We start from the raw sequence: 21,269 nt of genomic DNA on the forward strand, positions 1-21,269 counted from the left end.
AGGGTGCAGAAACTCCAAGGAGATGTCTGCTCTAACAATACACATTAGGAAATCATAATATAGCTAGAAACTGAAGCCCGACGATGAGATATTTAGGGAGACAGTGTAGAGTGAGAAAGGAAAGGAAGGGAAGAAAGACTAGTTTAGAACCCAGAGGAACTCCAATAGTTGTAAGCTGCTAGAGGAACAAGGGAGTAGCAATGTCTAAAACACAGTGCAGAAAGATCACCCTTGAGCTGCAGTGGTAGAAGACAAGGAAAGATTGTTTCCAGGGGAGCCACGTGTGCTACTGGATTGAATGCTACAAAATGATTAAAGAGCAAAAGTGCACAGAGTTTGGCAACATTGAGACCAATATCCTGACCAAAATCAGCCTTGCGTGCAAAAGCTAAATTGGAGTCGGTTGGGAAGTGAGAAAAATTGAGAGAACAGTTCTTTTTTTTTTTTTTTTTTTAATTTGTTAATGTTTATTTATTTTTGAGAGAGAGAGAGAGAGAGAACGAGAGCCAGGGAGGGGCAGAGAGAGAGGGAGACACAGAATCTGAAGCAGGCTTCAGGCTCCGAGCTGTCAGCACAGAGCCTGATGCGGGGCCCAAACCCACAAACTGTGAGATCATGACTTGAGCCGAAGCTGGACAACTGAGCCACCCAGGCGCCCCTCTTTTTTTTTTTTTTTTTTTTAATATTTATTTATTTTTAAGAGAGAGTGAGTGAGTGGGGGAGGAGCAAAGAGAGAGGGAGACAGAGGATCCAAAATGGGCCCTGTGCTGACAGCAGAGAGCCCAATGAGGGGCTCAAATTCACAAACTTCAAGATCATGACCTGAGCTAAAGTCAGACCCTTAGCTGACTGAACCACCCAGGCGACCTAAGAGAATAGTTCTTTCAAGATTGGCTTCCCTGAACTGTCTGTCTTTTGATTGTTTTCTGATTATGACTTTAACATTGATACTATTACATTATATGACTTGTATGTTTATATGTATGTGAGATAGTTCTTTTCAGGATATTATTATTAAACATTACTAAAATGTAGCAAAATATTTTTAAAGTTTTTAAATCTAGCATGAATTTTGTTATGTTGCTTGTGCTGCACATTAGCTTTATTTTTATGCAGTTAAATTAGTTTTTTCCTTTTGGCTTTTTCCATTGCTTTTGCTTAGAAATTCTTTCTAAATATAGCAATCATATAACTATTCACCTTTGCATTATTTCTTAAACATTTATAGCTTCTTTAAAGTTTTTTTTTAAATTTTGGAATTTATTTTTATGTATCAATTTAGGGCTTGGAATGCTTCATTATATTGCCCTAATGGTGGAGGACGAACAAAGTTAGTCTTGGGATGTTCTACTTAATGTTTTAATCAATTGACTCTCCTTCATTGTAGAAGGAATGTCCTGCTAATCAAAAAGATAAAATTTCAGTTCAACATGAGATTTGTTTAGTTGGTAATTTATGGATAATCTGTCCCTGTGCTAATATTGTACAGTCTCTTTATATTATAAAAATTTTTATTCTGTATTTCCAGTTTCCTGTGCTTCCCAGAATCACATCATCTGATAGCCATCCCAGAAGGCATTCTCATGAGGACCAGGGATTTCGATGCCATACCCACATGCGGGATTATAGAAAATGTTCAGCAGATGAGTCATTCAAGGAGCCACTGGAATCAAAAGGAAGATCCCATTCCAAAATTCAAGCATTCTCAGAGTCCTTTGAACAACAACTGTGCTTTAGAACCAGACGCTCTGTCTCTTCGGTATGTAACAGAGTTATTGAATATTTAACCACTTTAGAAAAGGAAACCCAAAGGGGTTCATCCTCCCCAAGTTTGAGGAGAACAACTCTTACTTCTTCATTTACAGCTTAGTGATGAGGTCTATGAAAAATGACACTCAGTTTTAGATAGCCCAGATGCATATTCATCTTTTAAATTATTTTTATTGGGGATTCCAATAAGTGTAAGAAGATTTCCTGGAGGACTATAGGTGGAATGTTTTTGTTACTGAGGTCCTCTGGTTCTTTGAGACTATTTTTGTCACTCTTATAAATAATCGTGACTTGTTCTTCTTTCACTATTTGAAGAAGGGAAAAACTACCCCAACTGTTCCTTTCGTATTTAATTCTGTAGCAGATAGTGTGTGACGGCAGTGTGTTCCCCTGCACTTGTAAAAAGCACACAGAAGGAGATCTCTGAACCCCGTCTAGTGAGTGTCCAGGAGTAGGAGCTGTCCAGGCATTCAGGGGGCCTTGTGGGAGTCTACGTAAAACACAAAGGAGAGACAGGCATGAAATGGGCGAAGAGTAGAAACTCCAAATGCCAAGCTTGATATATAAAGTAATAAACTAGAGACCTATTAATTTGGGGATAGTTTTTGAACTATGCAACATGTTTGCTGAGTGGCCTTGAGAAAAGTAACTTCTTTTTTCTGTTTTTTGTTTGTTTTATTTTGCAAAACAAGAATAGTAATATGTCTCTGCCATGCACCAGGCAGAAAAATAAGCAACTAGGCATATTGCCACCCGGTTTTTGAGCTATGTCCTATGAATGTACAGAGGAAGACTTGCAGGTGCTTCCTGCCTCATTGTCCATGTGAACACAATGTCTTCAGGTTAGCAGTGATGGCTGTTGGGACTGTCACCATGCATCTTTGCCTTGCAGCTGGCACCTCACTTTTACCAGAGAGTGACCCTGGGTGTGATTGTCCTTCAGTAGGCTGCTCTCTCCACCTGATCATAAGAGGAGTAAGGAAGGAAGAATAGTGAGCAACTGTCACTTACCATACCTAAATATTATTAAGAGTTCCTGTTTTGTCTTTTCTTTATATCATTTTTAAATTTTTTTTAATGTTTATTTATTATTGAGAGACAGAGACAGACAGAGCATGAGCATGGGAGGGACAGAGAGATGGGGAGACACAGAATCAGAAGCAGGCTCCAGGCTCTGAGATGAAAGCACAGAGCCCGACGTGGGGCCCGAACTCACAAACTGCGAGATCATGACCTGAGTCGAAGTTGGACAGTTAACCGACTGAGCCTCCCAGGCGCCCCTCTTTATATCATTTTTCAAAACACTACAGTTTCAGACTTAGAACAGTGTTGCAAGAATAGTATAAAAAATATACTCTTCATTCAGATTCCCTCCAAATGTTATTATGTTATATTTACTTGTATCTTTCTCCCCTTCCTAAATCCCAAACAAGGGCAGAACATTCTCTTAGAAAGACACAGTATAATAGTTAAACTCAGGAAATTAACACCAACACAATACTTTTATATCTAATTTATTGACCTTGTTCATATTTTGTCAGTTGCCCCATTAATATTCTCTATAGTGAAATTCCAGATCATGTATTGCAACCAATTTTCACATCCCCCTAATTGATTTTATTCTGGAACAGTTCCTCAGTCTTTCCTTGTCTTTCATGACCCTGACATGTGAAGAATACAGGCTTCTTTTTTAGACACCTTTTTAGAATGATGCTTAATTTCAGTTTATCTGATATTTCCTCATGGTTAGATTTAGATTATGAGCTTTCGGCAGGAATAAAACAGAAATGAAAGAATTCTTGTTTTAAAATTACTTGTTAAAGTAATTCATTATATTAATTCAGGAGACATATCAGCCTCAATTTTTTTTTTTCCAGAGCAAGTCACGGTATATTTTGAAAAAAAAACAACAACAAAAACTTAATCTTAACAGTTCTTTGTTGATCTGATGTCCTCATGATCCACATCTTATATAACTGCTTATATGATATCATTTGCTAATATTATAAGTCCTAACAGTGTGCAAGCATGAAATCAGTTCTCCTATTTAAAAAGATACTCATCATATTCTCCCTAAAATATTTGCTAATATTTCATTTCCCAAGCTCTTCCTTTTGAGTGTTGAGGCAATCAAGACAGCATTTTCAATTTTTTGACTCAAGAACTCTTTTCACGGCTATGTATGATAGCTAGAAACCTCCTAGGGATTCACAAAATCAGTTATTTTTTCATATTATATATATATATATTATATATATATATATGTATATAGGATAAATAATTTTATTGAATATTTTATTTTATATCAATTTTTAAAACTTTCTTTATTTATTTTAAGAGAGAGAGAGAGTGTGTGAGCAGGGGAGGGGCAGAGAGAGAGAGAGAGAGAGAGAGAGAGAGAGAGAGAGAGAGAATCCCAAGCAGGCTGTACACTTTCAGTGCAGAGTCTGATGCAGGGCTTGGACTCATGAACTGTGTAATCATGACCTGAGCCGAAACCAAGTGTCGGACGCTTAACCAACTGAGCCACCCAGATGCCTCTCTGTTATATCAATTTTTAAAGAGTATATACTTTAAAGTTTATCCTAATGTAAAATAAAAAATTTAGAACATACGTATACTTTAAAACTTGTTCCTACTTAACAATTGACATACTTTTCTAAAGCTAACTACACTAAAAAGTGTGGTTTTTTAGCAAATCTAAAAATGATATGTATTTTGGTTGGGAGCCAAATGTATAGTAACATGTAAATTAAAATTTTTTATCCTTCAGCATCAAAAAGAGCCACAAACTAATTTTGTAACCTGATCATGACCAACAAAATTAAATTCTTTCATTTTGATATTGAAAAACTCAACTGGCTTATTTCGAAAATTTTTACATTTTGTTTTTAAATGAAATAAGAAAACAGATTTCAGTTCATTTTTTTTTTACATTTATTTATTTTTGAGAAACAGAGTGAGACAAAGCGTGAGTGGAGGAGGGGCAGGGAGAGAAGGAGACACAGAATCTGAAGCAAGCTCCAGGCTCTGAGCAAGTGGTCAGCACAGAGCCTGATGCGGGGCTTGAACCCACAATCTGTGAGATCATGACCTGAGCTGAATTAGGACGCTCAACCGACTGAGCCACACAGGCACCCTGATTTCAGTTCATTATTAATGAGCGTTGCTCAGATAATCTTTATTCTCAATAAGGGAAAAGCCAGACTGAAAGTAATCATCACTGTATCTCCTCCTTTATTGTACTGCTTTTATAAGTATTAGAGGCATTCATGACTGTTTAATATGAACTTTTATCAGCCTGATGGATCTAATACAGCTGCTGGGTCTGATGAACACAATCTGGAGGCACATTTACAGACCTGGTACAATTTTTAGGTTTCTCTTAAGCTGTATCTCAGCTTCATCGTTTGTTTGGCTTTGTGACTTTGACCCCTGGACCACTATAGTTAGAAATGAAGCAATGTAGGTATGAAAACAACTCAGCACTGAAGAGTAGCTGACACCACTGCAGGAACCGGACACCCTCATAACTCAGCCTGCAGGACTGAGTCACGATCTTGCTCATCTGACTGCCTCTCATCACACTGACAGACACTCAGGCGTTCCCCCGCGTTTCCAGTTCCTATGGAGGCGGGGGGACAGTAATGATGTTATTTGGTTTTTTTCTTAAAAATAGAAGTGTAAGTAGACACCATCAGCACATTTATCAGTGCCATTCTTTAGTCAGTAATTCCTTTGAAAGATGCTCCTTGACCATGGAAACTGAAGAAACATTCCCCTCCCCCCTCCACACTTCCCTATCATATCACCCTGTTTGCTCATCATCGTTGTACTTATCACTATCTGTTATATCATTTGTTGCCTTTTAGGCTTATTGATTGCCTGTCACTGTCCACCTAGGTGTAATATTGAAGAAGTAGGGTTTCTTTAGTTAGTGCTGTATCTCCTGATCTTAGAGCAGTAGTGTGTGTTCAATGAATCAGTGAATGTGGACCCCTGGGCAACCTGTTGGGGAATGACAATGTGGTTGGATGTCATTCCTCAACACTCCATTCTTCACACATTAAAACTAATGCAAACCCTACTATTAATGTAATTTAAAAGAAGTGGGCCCTGGGAAGTTAGAATCAGTCCATGTATGATTCACTTGCCATATTCCTCTTCAGAAAAGCACCAGGAGACTATTAATTATATCGTACTGTGAGAACACATCTCTCTACATGTCAGAGGCAGACACAGGGTTGTGTACAGGCTGAGTTTCCTCCACAGTCTCTCTGCTGACACCCAAGGCTCATTCCCTTTATTTATGACTAAAACCTTTAGCAACACACTTAGGCTTATGCTAACTTATTATGTGAAATTAAGATGGGCAAGTCTACTACATGAGCAGGGCTTTCTTCATCTCTGATAGGAGAAATGTTGCACGTTGTTAGCTGTTAGTACATTCCTACCCTTTTCTGACCTTTCTCTTTCAGGGACCTGAGAGCAGAAAGGAGAGAAATGAAAGAGAATGTCTGAGGATGGAGATAAAATCTCGAAAGAAAATGGAGGAAAGAAGGAAATCTAGGAAGGAAGAACACAGAGAAGAATACACGCCCTCCTTGTTTGAAAAAGAGCCCAAATAGTATTTTGTCTCCACATCATGACTACAGATGCCACTGTGTTTTTCGGGTCCCCGAATGCCAGGCCAGGTGGAGGTAGCTGTAAGAGAGTGTCTGCGGGTGCTGAGTGACTGCAGCCGGCAGTGGGTATGGCAGTCCCCCAAGGTGACTGGGCACCTGCTCCAGCTGCTTCTGGCCTCTTAGTTGAGAGTTGTTGTCCTTTTATGGGCACAAGGAGAATCAAAGGTATCTTAATAGAATAAGTAATTCTTAAAAATGTAAAGAGAGATATTTAAAGAACCACCCACCCATCTTCACAAACTCTTCTTCTTCCACATCAACCTTGCAAATAATTTCAAATAAAAGACATTGGTGTGACTCTAGGTTTACTTCTTTATTAGAAGTAATTATGTAAGTACGTCTAATGGCTACCATTTAATGAGAACTGGTAATTAACATGCCAACTACTGTGCCAGGTTCTTCAATGGCTCACCTAAAATAATCCTCACTACACTGGGATTGGAACTATTCTTTTCACTTGCTGGCTGAGGAAACTGAAGTTTAGACAAGTTCAGGAACTCATTGATGAGGTAGGTGGCAGGGTTAGGGCCAGAGACCAGTTCATTCTGACTCATGCTTCTAACCTGAGGCAGGACCTTAATTTCCTTTTTATTTAAAAATTTTTTTAATGTTTATTTTTGAGAGAGAGAGAGAGAGCGAGAGCAAGCGAGGGAGGAGCAGAGACAGAGAGAGAGAGAGAGAGAGAGGGAGACACAGAATCCAAAGCAGGCTCCAGGTTCCGAGCTGTCAGCACAGAGCCTGACATGGGACTTGAACTCCCAGACCGCGAATCATAACCTGAGCCGAAGTTAGACGTTTAACCAACTGAGCCACCCAGATGCCCCTTGCACCTTAATTTCCTTTTAGTACTGGCTCCTGACTTGGTGTGTGTGTGTGTGTGTGTGTGTGTGTGTGTGTGTGTGTGTGTGTGTGATGTGCATGGAAATGAGTGGATGTGAGAAAAGCAGGACCTGGCAATAGCTTATGATTTTGATCACATGGGTGGAGATTGATTTACTGAGGTTAGATTTATGCTCTGGGTTTTAACTTTATGAGACCATATTCTTATTTTTTTTTAAATTTTATATTGAGACATAACTGACATATAACATTAGTTTCAAGTCTACAATATGATTTGATATTTTTAACCTTTTGTGAAATTATCACCACAATAAGTCTAATTAACATCCATTATCACACAAAGTTACAAAATATTTTTTCTTGTGATAAGAACTTTTAAGATCTCCTTTCTTAGCAGCCTGCAAACATACATTATTATAAACTGTAGTCACCATATTTACATTATATCCCATGGCTTATTGAAAAGATATTGAACGCTCCATTAATTTACATGTCAGCCTTGTTCAGGGGCCATGCCATTCCAATTTTAGTATATGTGTTGCTGAAGTGAGAACTTTTTTTTTTTTTTCTTAATTTTCAGCTTTATTGACGTATGATTGACAAATAAAATTGTATATTTTATTTATTTATAATTTTTTAAAGTTTATTTATTTTCAGAAAGAGAGAGCATGAACAGGAGAGGGGCAGAGAGAGACAGAGAGGAAGAGAGAGAATCCCAAGCAGGCTCTGCGCTGTCAGTGCAGAGACCGACGTGGGGCTTGAACTCAGGAACCCTGAGATCATGAGCCAAACCCAAGAGTCAGACACTCAACCCACTGAGCCACCCAGGTGCCCCTAAAATTGTGTATTTTAAATAGTACAACATTATGATTTGACGTGTGTATGCTTTGTGAAGTGATTACAACAATTGGGTTAATTAACACATTGAGGCCATATGGTATCACAATTTTTCTTCTTTAGGAGAAAAGATACTAGAATTCTATTTAGTTTTTTTTTTTATATTGAAGTATAACTGACATTTAATATTATATTAGTTGTAGGTGAACGACATAATGATTTTATTTTTGTGTACATTGTGAGATGATCACCACAATAATGCTCATTAACATCCATCACCACACATAGTTACAAAATCTTTTTTTTCCTACAAGAATATCTACTCCTTTAGCAACTTTCAAATATGAAACACAATATTATTGACTATAGTCACCATTCTTCACTTACATACCTATGACTTATTTATTTTATCATTGGGAGTTTGTACCTCTTTTTTTTTTTTTTTTTTTCCAACGTTTTTTATTTATTTTTGGGGCAGAGAGAGACAGAGCATGAACGGGGGAGGGGCAGAGAGAGAGGGAGACACAGAATCGGAAACAGGCTCCAGGCTCCGGGCCATCAGCCCAGAGCCTGACGCGGGGCTCGAACTCACGGACCGCGAGATCGTGACCTGGCTGAAGTCGGACGCTTAACCGACTGCGCCACCCAGGCGCCCCATGTACCTCTTTTTTTAAAAATGTTTATTTATTTTGGACAGAGAAAGAGAGACAGAGCATGAATGGGGGAGGGGCAGAGAGACTGGGAGACAGAATCTGAAGCAGGCTCCAGGCTCTGAGCTGTCAGCACAGAGCCCGACATGGGGCTCGATCTCACGAACCTCAAGATCATGACCTGAGCTGAAGTCAGATTCTTAGCTGACTGGGCCACCCAGACGACCCAAGGAGTTTGTACCTCTTGATCCCACTTCCTTATCCCCCTCCTCTCAGGCAACGACCAGTCTGTTCCCTGTATCTATGAGTTTTGTTTTACTTGTTCCTTTGTTTTGTTTTTTAGATTTCACATATAAGTGAAATCATACAGTGTCTTTCTCTGTGTCACTTATTATTCACTTAGCATAATGTCCTCAGGGTCTGTTCATATTGTTGGAAATGAGAAGATTTCATTTTTTTCTTTTAATGGCTGAATAACATTCCATTGTATATATAGATATATACCACATCTTCTGTATCCATTTAGCCACTGATGGACACTTAGTTTGTTCTATATCTTGGCTATTGTAAATAGTGCCTCAGTGAACACAGGAGTGTATTTCTCTTGGAATTTGTGTTTTTCTTTTCTTCAGATAAATGCCAGCATTTCTGGATCATGTGGTAGTTCTATTTTTAATTTTTTGAGGTAACTGTATATGATCTTCTGTAGTGGCTGTATAATTTACATTCCCACCAACAGTGCACAATGGTTCTCTTTTTTCCACATCCTCACCAGTACTTGTTATTTCTTGTCCTTTTGATCATGGCTATTCTGACAGGTATGAGGTGATATCTGATTGTGATTTTGATTTCTATTTCCCTGGTGATTCGTGATGTTAAATATATTTTCATATGTCTGTTGTCTGTCTGTCTGTCTGTATGTATGTATGTCTTCTTTGGAAAATGTCTCTTCAGGTCCTCTGCCCATTTCCCCTATTTGTTCTTTGTTTCTATCTTGGCTCTTCAAATGTCCAAGGGCAGCCAGAGTCTCCATTCTGTAAAGAATATCTCCAAAACTACTAGTTATAATCAATACTATAGTTGGTTCCTTATGTAAGATACACACTAACTTTGTCATGGATAGTAAAAAGAAGGATAAAGAAAAAGAAAAAAAGGGGGAGCAAAACTGAGAGAAAAGTAAAATAGCAATCTATGGTTTGTATTTTTTTTTTAGTTTTCTTTTTAAAAATTTTATCTTAATTCCAGTATCATTAATATTCAGTGTTAAATTACTTTCAGGTATACAATATAGTGATTCAATAATTCTGTACATTACTCAGTGCTCATCATGATAAATGTACTCTTAATCTTCTCTATAGTATGTTACCCATCCCCCCACCCACCTTCCCTCTGGTAACCATTAGTTTGTTCTCTTTAGTTAAGAGTCTGTTTTTTGGTTTGTTTCTTTTTTTCCTTTGTTTGTTTTGTTTCTTAAATTCCACCTATGAGAGTGCCTGGGTGGCTCAGTCAGTTAATAATCTCACTCTTGATTCTAGCTCAGGTCACGATCTCAAGGTTCATGAGATCGAGTCCTGGGTCAGGCTCTGTGCTGGCAGTGTGGAACCTGCTTGAGATTCTCTTCCTCTCTCTCTGCCACTTCCTCACCTGTGCATGTGCTCTCCCTCTCTTAAAATAAATTTTAAAAATTCTGCATATAAGTGAAATCATATGGTATTTGACGTTCTCTGACTGGCTTATTTTGCTTAGCATTATACTCTCTAGCTCCATCCATGTTATTGCAAATGGCAAGATTTTGTTTGTTTGTTTGTTTTTTTGTTTATTGTTTATGGCTGAATAATATTCCATTGGATATATATACTACATCTTCTTCATCCATTCATCTATCGATGGACATTTGGGCTGCTTCCGTACTTTGGCTATTGTAAGTAATGCTGAAATGAACATGGGGTGCATATATCCTTTCAAATTAGTGTTTCCGTATTCTTTGGTAAATACCCAGTAGTGAGATTACTGGATCATATGATAGTTCTTTTTCTAATTTTTTGAGGAACATCCATACTGTTTTCTATGTTTTCTACATGGCTGCACCAGTTTGTATTCTCACCAACAGGGCATGAGGGTTCCTTTTTTTCCATATCCTTACTAACAATTGTTTCTTGTGTTTGCTTTTAGCCATTCTGACAGGTGTAAGGTGATACCTCATTGTGTTTTTTTTTAATTTCAAGTTTTTATTTAAATTCCAGTTAGTTAACATATAATGTAATATTAGTTTCAGGAGTACAATTTAGTGATTTATCACTTACAACACCCAGGGCTCATCACAAGTGCTCTCCTTAATATCCATAACCCATTTAACCTGACCCCCACTCACTTCCTTCCATCAAACCTGTTTGTTGTCTATAGTTAGGTGTCTTATTTTATGGTTTCCCTCACTCCTTTCCTCCACCCATGTTCATCTCTTTTGTTTCTTAAATTCCACATATAAGTGAAATCATATGGTATTTGTCTTTCTCTGAATGACTTACTTTGCTTAGCATAATACACTCTAGCTCCATCCACGTTGTTGCAAATGGCACGATTTCATTCTTGTTTACGGTTGAGTAATATTCCTGTGTGTGTGTGTGTGTGTGTGTGTGTGTGTGTGTGTGTGTCTCACATCTTCTTTAGCCATTCATCAGTTGATGGACATGTAGGTTCTTTCCATAATTTGGCTATTGTTGGTAATGGTGCTATAAACATTGGGGTGCATGTCTCCCTTTGAATCTGTATTTTTATATCCTTTGGTAAATAGCTAGTGCAATTGCTGGATTGTAGGGTAGCTCCATTTTTAACTTTTTGAGGAATCTCCATACTGTTCTCCAGAAGTGGCTGCAACAGTTTGCATTCTCACCAACAGTGTAAGAGGGTTCCCCTTTCTCCACATCCTTTGCCAATACCTGTTGTTTCCTGTGTTGTTAATTTGAGACGTTCTGAATGTGGAAGGTGATACCTCATTATGATTTTGATTTGTATTTCCCTGATGATGAGTGATGATGAGCCTCTTTTCTTGTGTCTGTTGGCCACCTGGATGTCTTCTTTGGAAAATGTCTATTCATGTCTTCTGCCCATTTAGTAACTGGTTTATTTGTTTTGGGGGTTTTGAGTTTGATGAGTTCTTTTTAGATTTTGGATACTAACCCTTTATCAGATGTGTCATTTGCAAATATCTTCTCCCATTCTGTTGGTTGCCTTTTAGTTTTGTTGGTTGTTTCCTTCACTGTGCATAAGCTTTTTATCTTGATGGAGTCCTAATAGTTCATTTTTGCTTTAGTTTCTCTTGCCTCTGGAGACATGTCAGATAAGAAGGTACTGCAGCTGAGGTCAAAGAGGTTGCTGCCAATGTTATTCTCTAGGATTTTGATGGTTTCCTGTCTCACATTTAGGTCTTTCATCCATTTTGAATTTATTTATATGTATGGTGTAAGAAAGTGGACCACTTTCACAGTGGTTTTGATTTGTATTTCCCTGAAAGTGAGTGATGTTGAATTTTTTCAATTTTCATACAACTTATACCTTAATCCATTTTTTTTTAATTTCAAGTTTTTATTTAAATTCTAGTTAACCTATATGGTAAAATTGGTTTCAGGTTTAGAATTTAGTGATTCATCACTTACATATAACACCTAGTGCATCACAACACCCCACCCACCTCCCCCCATCAGCCCTCAGTTTGTTCTCTATAGTTACGAGTCTCTTATGGTTTGCTTCTCTCTCTTTTTCTCCCCTTCACCTATGTTCATCTGTTTTGTTTCTTAAATTCCACATATGAGTAAAATCATATGGTATTTGTCTTTCTCTGACTTATTTTGCTTAGTATAATACCCTCTAGTTCCATCCATGTCAGTGCAAATGGCAAAATTTCATTCTTTTTTGATGGTCGAGTAATATTCCATTGTATATGCATATACACCATATCTTCTTTATCCATTCATCAGTTGATAGACATTTTGGCTCTTTCCATACTTTGGCTATTGTTGATAATGCTGGTATAAATATCAGCGTGCATGTGTCCCTTTGAATCTGTATTTTTGTATCCTTTAGGTAAATACCTAGTAGTAAAATTGCTGGGTTGTAGGGTAGTACTATTTTTAACTGTTTGAGGAAACTTTATACTATTTTCCAGAGTGGCTGCACCAGTTTGCATTCATGCCAACAGTGTAAGAGGGTTCTGTTTTCTCTGCATCCTGACCAACATCTGTTTGTTTCCTGTGTTGTTAATTGTACTCATTCTGACAGGTATTAGGTGGTATCTCACTGTGGTTTTGATTTGTATTTTACTGATGATGAGTGATGTAGAGAATCTTGTTATATGTCTGTTAGCCATCTGGATGTCTTCTCTGGAAAGATGTCTTCATGTCTTCTGTCCATTTCTTAACTGGATTATTTATTTTTGGGGTGTTGAGTGTGAAAAGTTCTTTGTAGATACTTTCATCCATTTTGGATTGGCACTTTCATATGGTCTTAGACTGCAGTATGATGCTTTTCACACATGAAAAGATGACTTCAAGCTATTACATGGTGAGTTTTGACTGTTATTTGCCACCACTGAGGAGGAGGATGGAGCCTGGCCCACCATCGAGGTCCGCATTATGCTGTAGTTGTGAAGGAAACATTTGTTTCCCTATCCTTGCTTCACATACTTTTCAGTCTTGCCAACCAAGTTTCAGATTTCGTGATGGTCTGCTTATAGAATACAGAAAGGTGTGGGGAGAGGTAGCCCACCCTCAGGATGAGAAGACCCCTGGATAGAGTGGTGGGCTGGCTGACACAGTAGCTGACTCCTACTTGAGCCAGGTTACCTGGGTTACCTTTGCCTCCCCAAACTCAAGGGTAGCCGTCCTTGTAAAAATCATGGTTAAGAATTTTACAATATATTTCATCAAACTGGAATGACGTCTGTCTTCAATATACTTTCAGGACCATAGCACATGGAGGAGAGAGTACTCTGAAAAGGAAGTTGCTAGCTTATTGCCTTTTAAAAAATATCACAAAACAATACTTCTCATAATAAAAATACAGATAAAGGAAAATAATAACAATTAAAATCTTTTGTTCTACCTACTCAAGGATAAACATGGTTAATACTTTGCCATATGTCCTTCTAGAATACTGTCTGTGTGTATCCATACACACATACATAAAATTTTTTTTTGAGACATGAACTCATTTCATTTAGCAATATAACATTAACACCTTTTCAAATCAGTAAGTCTAGTGCATAATTTTAATGGTTCCTTTCCAATAGCTTTTATTTATTTAAAAAAATGTTTAAGGTTTATTTATTGATTGTGAGAGAAAGAGAGAGCATGAGTGAGGGAGGGGCAGAGAGAGAAGGAGAGAGGGAATCCCAAGCAGGCTTCCTGCTGTCAGCGCAGAGCCTGACACGGGGCTCGATCTCACGAATTGTGAGATCATGACCTGAGCTGAAATCAAGAATGGGGCGGTTAACCAACTGAGCCACCCAGGGGCCCCTCCAATAGCTTTGAAACATGCTCAAGATCCTTCTATCTTAAAAACCTTCTCTCATAATATACCACTAGGTATCATCCATGATGTTTAATAGCTACCAATTTCAACTATCTTCCCTTTCAAAGAAAACTTGAAGAGATATCTACATTTCTTTCTCAGTTTTCAGTCTGTGGCAATCTTCAATCTGTGGCATAAGGTAGAGGTTGTCTACCCTCTATAGAAAATGTTTTCATGAAATTCACCCTATTATCTCCTTACTGTTACATTCTATGAAAATACACTCTACTTACTTTCTGTCAGCATCTGCTACTGCTGTCCACTCTGCCCCTTTTGAAACTTTTTCTTTGGTTCTTGTGACCTACTATTCTTTTGGGTTACCTTGTACCTCTGATCACTCCTGGTTGGTCTCTGGTGAGGGATCCTTATCATTTGAATACTGCTTTTCTTCTGGGCTCTGCCTAGGCAATTGTCTCACTCCTCATTCTCTCTGGAGAATTTCAAACATTCCCATGGCATCAGCTACATACATGTGGAAGATCCCCAAATATATCCTGGGTTGCAGACCTCTGTCCAGAGCAGTGCATGCACACACACAACTGGCCCTTGGATGTACGACTAGCTGCAGATTTCACAAGCATTTCAAACTCATCTTTAAAACTTTTTTAATGTTTATTTAGTTTTGAGAGAGAGACACACACAGAGTACAAGCAGGGGAGGGGCAGAGAGAGAGAGAGAGAGAGAGAGAGAGAGAGAGAATCCAAAGCAGGCTCCAGGCTCTGAGCTGTCAGCACAGAGCCCGATGCTGGGCTCAAACCCACAAACTGTGAGATCATGACCTGAGCTGAAGTTGGCCACTTAACTGGCTGAGCTACTCAGGTGTCCCTCAAACTCATCTTTTAAAAGTAAACTACTGTCTCGTGTCCTGTCTGCCCCCAGTCTGCCCCTGCCCCTGTGGTCCCTATCTCAGCGAATGGTAGCATCATTTACCAGTCATCAAGTGGGAGCCTGGTTGGTTTGAAGCCATCCTGAGCTCCTCTTCATCTCTATTCAATTTTTTTAATGTTTGTTTTTGAGAGAGAAAGGGGGAGAGAGAGAGAGAGAGAGAGCCGGGGAGGGACAGAGAGAGAGGAGAATAGAATCCAAAACAGGCTTCAGGCTCTGAGCTGTCAGCACAGAGCCTGACATGGGGCTTGAACCCACAGACCGCGAGATCATGACCTGAACCGAAGTCGGACGCCTATTTTAGTCAAGACACTGTCATGTACTACTCTCTTATAGCTAATATGTATCTCCTAAACTGGAAACTTTTATACTTATAAAAGTAGTATCTGATGAACTTTCAAATAATGCAGGAGCATATAAAATGGAAAAATGGCAGTCCTCTGGAAAAGCCCAGGGTCAGAACTATGAACTTAATACAGTTCAGCAACACTGTCAGGACACTGGTTTACTTTGCTCTAGGGGGCAGACTTGAGCTGACATTTGGACAAGTAATGCTGGACATTGAGAAGCCTGTGTTTGATGGATGACAAAACCACTACCCTTACTTTCAAATAGAAAGAAATGTAGCATTTCTTATCAAAACTCTCAGAGGCTGGTTTAAACAAAATAAATAGTGGGTAATTTTCATGATTTATAATACATTTAAAGGTAAATGTACCTGAAGGAAGGTGACAAACTGGTTATATCCATGGGGCACAAAAGGAAAAAGAGGGCCTAAAATACTGTACAGATGATTTGCATTTGGTACAATGGTAAATTTTAAACTAGGGAAGAGGTGGACTATAAATTCAATTTTTCTCCATCTTTGGAATTTTAAACGTCCTATTCTAACCTTGGATTATATATTTATGTTTTAGCCAAATTTCTGCTATAGTTTTGCACCCAGTTATCACATTAATTGGATGGGCACAGTTCTGCCCCATCTGCACATATGAGGAAAAAAACAATAGTGAATGGGAACACTTGTGCATTATTGGTGGGAATATAAATTGGTGTGGCCACTATGGAAAACAGTATGGAGATTACTCAAAAAATTAAAAATAAAACTACCATATGATCCAGCAGCTCCACTTCTGGGTATTTATCTAGAGGAAATAAAAACACTAACTGGAAAAGGTACCTGCACTCCTATGTTTATTGAAACATTCTTTATAATAGCCAAGATATAGAAGCAACTTGTGTCCATTAATGGATGAATGGATAAAAAAGATGTGGTGTGTGTGTGTGTGTGTGTGTGTGTGTGTGTGTGTGTATTATATAATGGAGTACTATTTAGCCATAACAAGAAGGATATCTTGCCTTTGTGACAACATGAGTGGATCTTGAGGGGGTTATGCTACATGAAATAAATCAGAGAGAGGAAGACAAAAACCATATGATCTCATTTGTATATGGAATCTTAAAAAAACGAAAACAAAAAATATAAAGCCCCCAAACTAGTACATACAGAGACCAGGCTGGTGGTTGCCAGAGGTGTGGGATGAGGGGGTGGGCAAAATGGGTGAAGGTGGTCAAAAGGTACAAAGTTCCAGTTACAGAATATGTAAATCATGGAGACATATGCACAGCATGGTGACCATAGTCAGCAACATTGTATTGCATATTTGAAAGTGGCTAAAGAGTAGATCTTAAAAGTTCTCATCACAAGAAAAAAAATCGTAAGTATGTGTGGTGATGGATGTTAATTAAGAGGACTTACTATGGCGATCATTTACCAATATATACACATATTGAATAATTATGTCACACACTTGAATCTAACATAGTGTTATATGTCAATCTTATCTCAGTAAACAACCAACCAAACAAAAAACAACAGTAACTGTGAAACCCCTCCATCTTACCTGTTCTCTTTCCCCCAGCCTATGTAGCCTTGTGTGCCCAGCAGCTGTTGAGTGGCTTAGACTCCAGAACATACTCACACCTTGCCTTGGCTCCTGATCGCTCAGTCTCTCATTTGCCTACTAATTGCTAGGATTTATTTGTTCATTAAACAAAAATATTTTGACTGCCTGAGCTGTGCTGGGGCAGCACCAATGAACAAAACAGATAAAACACCTGTCTTTCAGGCGCTCATATCCCTATGAAGAAGACAGATAGTATACAAAAATCAACACATCACTTCCTCAGAGATAACTCTTAATAACATGATTGTGTCAGTCTCTAGCTTGAAGACCTGCCCCTCATTATTAAATCAAAACCTTCTAGCATGGCATCAAACACTCCATCTAGCTGCTTTCAGGGTTTAATGAAGAAGACATTGTCTCAAACTCTTCTTACCTCCTTCCCTCTCACTTCCTCCCTCCTCAGAGTTCTGTGAGTTATACATCCTTCTTCACAGTACATGGTTTCATTGCCAGTATATAAATTGCCTTCAAATGTTTTGGTGGAGAGATAAGTGCAACTGATGAAACCTTTGTAATGACTATTGTGTCTTTTTGTTTGGATATTCTGTCTGGGATGGGCACTGGTTAGTCATTCATTAAGGGGTAATAATAATGGTGTGCTGGTCATGAGCCATTTTAACATGATTATGGAGCCAGCCAAGTACTTTCTCAGGAATTTCTCTTCTCATCTCTGAAATACATCCATCGTCTGTGATTAGTTAATATGTGTTTAAAGGCTTCTCACTATGTTCTTATAAACAAGTGGCTTTATTTCTCACCCTTCGATTTGCAAACATAGTAAGATAATGACAAGTCACTATTCCCAGGGAAGTGTAGAAGCAAATAGAAAAAAAAATAGAGGAGGAGGAATGAGAAAAACAAAATCAGATGACTTTTAAACATCATGTGATAAATAAGTTCTAGGCATGTAATGCACAACATGATGATTATAGTTACCCCTGCTATGTGATATATATGAAAGCAGTTAAGGGAGTAAATCCTAATCTTGTATTAGGAAAAAATTTTTTCCCATTTCTTTTTATTGTATCTGTATTCTATTTACTGAGATGATGGATGTTAGCTAAACTTATTGTGGTAATCATTTCACAACATGTGTTAAGCCAGATCTTTATGCTGAAACTTATCCAGTGATGTATGCTACTTACATATCAATAAAAGGGGGGGGGTTGATAAAGATCATCTGATTCAAGACTGTCTCATCCAAGTTCCTCCTTGAGTCAAGAACTCCCTTTGCAATGGGTCTGCCACATATGTTCCAGGCTTTTCTTAATGATTGCCAGGGCTGGGAAGGCAGCCTATTTCATTGTGTTAAGGCTCACAGTGTTGACACTGCTGTTATGGGTCACTCATCTTCTTACCACCAAAACAAAACAAAGCAAAACAAAATAAAACAAAACAAAACCAGATCCTTTCTCATCCTGACCTACAATCTCCCTTTGGTAAGAGCTCTGGCCACACAGAATCTGATCTTTTTCTTTCCCTCTAGTGCCTTATACCATAGGTCTAGTTCCTTCCCTGAAAGATAGCCCTACGGTTCCTAGAAGGGAGAGTTCAGGACTTTCTCTGCGTCCTTTGGGGCTTCCTCAGGCAAATATTCCTGTGCTATTCATCATCTCTCACAGAACCTGAGTTCCACAGCAATCTCACCCTAAATGCTTTCCCTTGAGCCTCTCGAGTTTGTAAATTTTCTGTTTAAAATATGGCTTCCATAGTAATAAAAATGTAAATAAAAATAAGAAGCCATTTAAAATCATCAAATTTGCAAATGTTTTAAAAAATTAGTTCTCAGAGGGGTGCTTGGGTGGTTCAGTCAGTTAAGCAGCAGACTTGGGCTCAGGTTCTGATCTCACAGTTGACAGGTTCGAGCCCCGTGACGGGCTTTGTGCAGACAGCTCAGAGCCTGGAGCCTGCTTCGGATTCTGTGTCTCCTTCTCTCTGTCCCATCCCTCCTTGCATTCAGTCTCTCTCTCTCTCAAAAATAAACATTTAAAAAAAAAATAGTTCTCAGCTTGGGGAGGGTGAGATGTGATATTTAACAGTAACAATTTGTTCAACCTTGAAAGTAATTTGTGTCTCAAGACATTAAAAATATCATTACTATTTGATCTAGTAAATTTACTTATAAAAATCTATTCTTTTTTGAAAATTTTTAAGTGTTTATTTATATTTGAGAGAGAGAGAGAGAGAGAATGTGAGCAGGGAGGGACAGAGAGAGAGGGAGACACATAATCTGAAGCAGGCTCCAGGCTCTGAGCTGTCAGTGCAGAACCCAACGCAGGGCTTGATCTCACAAGCTGTGAGATCATGACCTGAGCCTAAGTTGGACTTAACCAACTGAGCCACCCAGGTGTCCCTATAAGAATCTATTCTTAAAAAATAATTGTGGGAGGTGAGTTCGAGGCCCGCGTGTTGGGCTCTGTGCTATCAGTTCAGAGCCAGAAGCCTGCTTTGGATTCTGTGTCTCCCTCTCTCTCTGCCCCTCCCCCAATCACGCTCTGTCTCTCTCTATCAAAAAATGAATAAGTGTTAAAAAAAAAAAGAATCTGTGAATGGATTCTTTGGGAAAAAAATTGTGGGATAAAATACTTCTGCCATAATGATATTTTGGATAGCATTATTTTATTTAAAAACATCATTTTAAAACAGCTTTATAAAGTAAAACAGCTTTATAAAGTTTTAAAACAGCATAAAATAAACTGTACATATTTATATTTTACAATTTAATAATTGTTCTTTTTTATTATTAAATACACATAAAAGGTACCAATTTGATAAATATTGACACATGTATACACTTGTACCCTTTTGTAAGTTCTCCTTTTCTCTTTCCCATAACCCTCCTACCCTGTCCTGGATCTATTTACTTTCTGCCACTAAAGATTAATTTGTGTTTTTTTAAATAAATTTATATAAATGGAATCATACAGAAATTTTTGTCTGACTTATTTCACCCTGCCCAATTATTTTGAGATTCATCCACAGTGATTATTGCTGAGTAGTATTGCCTTATATGGAGGTACCACATCCAATTACTTATTGATGGACATTTGGGTTGTTTGTAAGTTTTGACTATTACAAACAAAGTAGTTATGCATCTATGTGCCAGTCTTTCTGTGGACCTAGGGTTTCATTTTTTTAGGGATGGGATTGCTGGGCCATAGGGTAAGTGTAGTTTAACTTTGGAAGAAACCATCAAACTGTTCTCCATAGCAATTATACTATTTTGTCCCCACTCGCTCTACATGGGAATTCTACTTGCTCCACAGCCTTACCACCTGATGGGGCCAATCTTTTAATTTTTAGCCATTCTAATGTTACCGGACAGAGGACTGGTTCTGAACTCAGGTTCTGCTGCTTGCTGCTTGAAAGTCAACATGGGAGAGACAAATATTGGTGGAAAAGCGAAGGTTGCTTTATTCAGGAAGCTAAAATAAGATGGTGGACTGATGTCCCAAAGACCAGCTTCCCAGTCCGGGTGTAGCAGGAAGCTTTTCAAGGGGGAAGCAGGGGAAATGGTCAGGGGGCATGTGTAGGAGAAGCTGGGGCTCAACCGTTGATCATTTGTCCTTGTAGGGCTTTCAGATTCCTCGCCTCTGCCAGACTCCCAGGTGTTTCAGTAGAAGCTGCACCTGTAGTCCATCAAGCCATGTCCTGGCAAGGCAGTACGGACTCCTGCCCCTGGACCCAGAATCTCTTACTGAGGACACCATGGTCAGTGGTGTCTGTTTTTGAGTGTGCTCAGGCCTTACCTTCCAGAAAATCTGGTCCTTTGTTCCTCAAGTCCAGCAGTTTGCAGTATGTCAAGCAGAACCTGCTACAAACTCTGAAGTTTTGGTCAGCAAGCAGAGTGCCTAAGCTTGAAGCAGGTAAACCCTCAAGATCAGTCGGAGTGCTGTTAACGCTAACAGGTATGTAATGGTATCTCACTGTGGTTCTAATTTTCCATTTCTCAAATGACTAATGAATGATATTGAACATCTTTGCAGGTGCTTATTTGCTATCAGTATTTTTTTTTCTATAAAATATGGTTACATATTTTGTCCATTTAAAAATACTGGGTAGTTTTTTTT

General features: G+C 38.5%; 1 protein-coding gene across 4 annotated transcripts in view; it reads left to right on the forward strand.

Moving 5' to 3' along the window:
- Nucleotides 1-6,752, forward strand: part of LNP1 (leukemia NUP98 fusion partner 1) — a 38,841-nt gene extending 32,089 nt beyond the window's left edge. For all 4 annotated transcript variants that reach the window (XM_007095966.3, XM_042999116.1, XM_042999114.1 and 1 more), the window contains exons 4-5: nucleotides 1,529-1,759; nucleotides 6,249-6,752. In XM_007095966.3, coding sequence (XP_007096028.1) covers nucleotides 1,529-1,759; nucleotides 6,249-6,398 — 381 coding nt within the window. In that variant the 3' untranslated portion in view covers nucleotides 6,399-6,752. The remainder of the gene's footprint in view (nucleotides 1-1,528; nucleotides 1,760-6,248) is intronic.
- The last annotated feature ends 14,517 nt before the right edge of the window (nucleotides 6,753-21,269 follow it).

The sequence above is a fragment of the Panthera tigris genome, chromosome C2 (genome assembly GCF_018350195.1).
Source record: "Panthera tigris isolate Pti1 chromosome C2, P.tigris_Pti1_mat1.1, whole genome shotgun sequence".
Taxonomy (NCBI): Eukaryota; Metazoa; Chordata; class Mammalia; order Carnivora; family Felidae; genus Panthera; species Panthera tigris.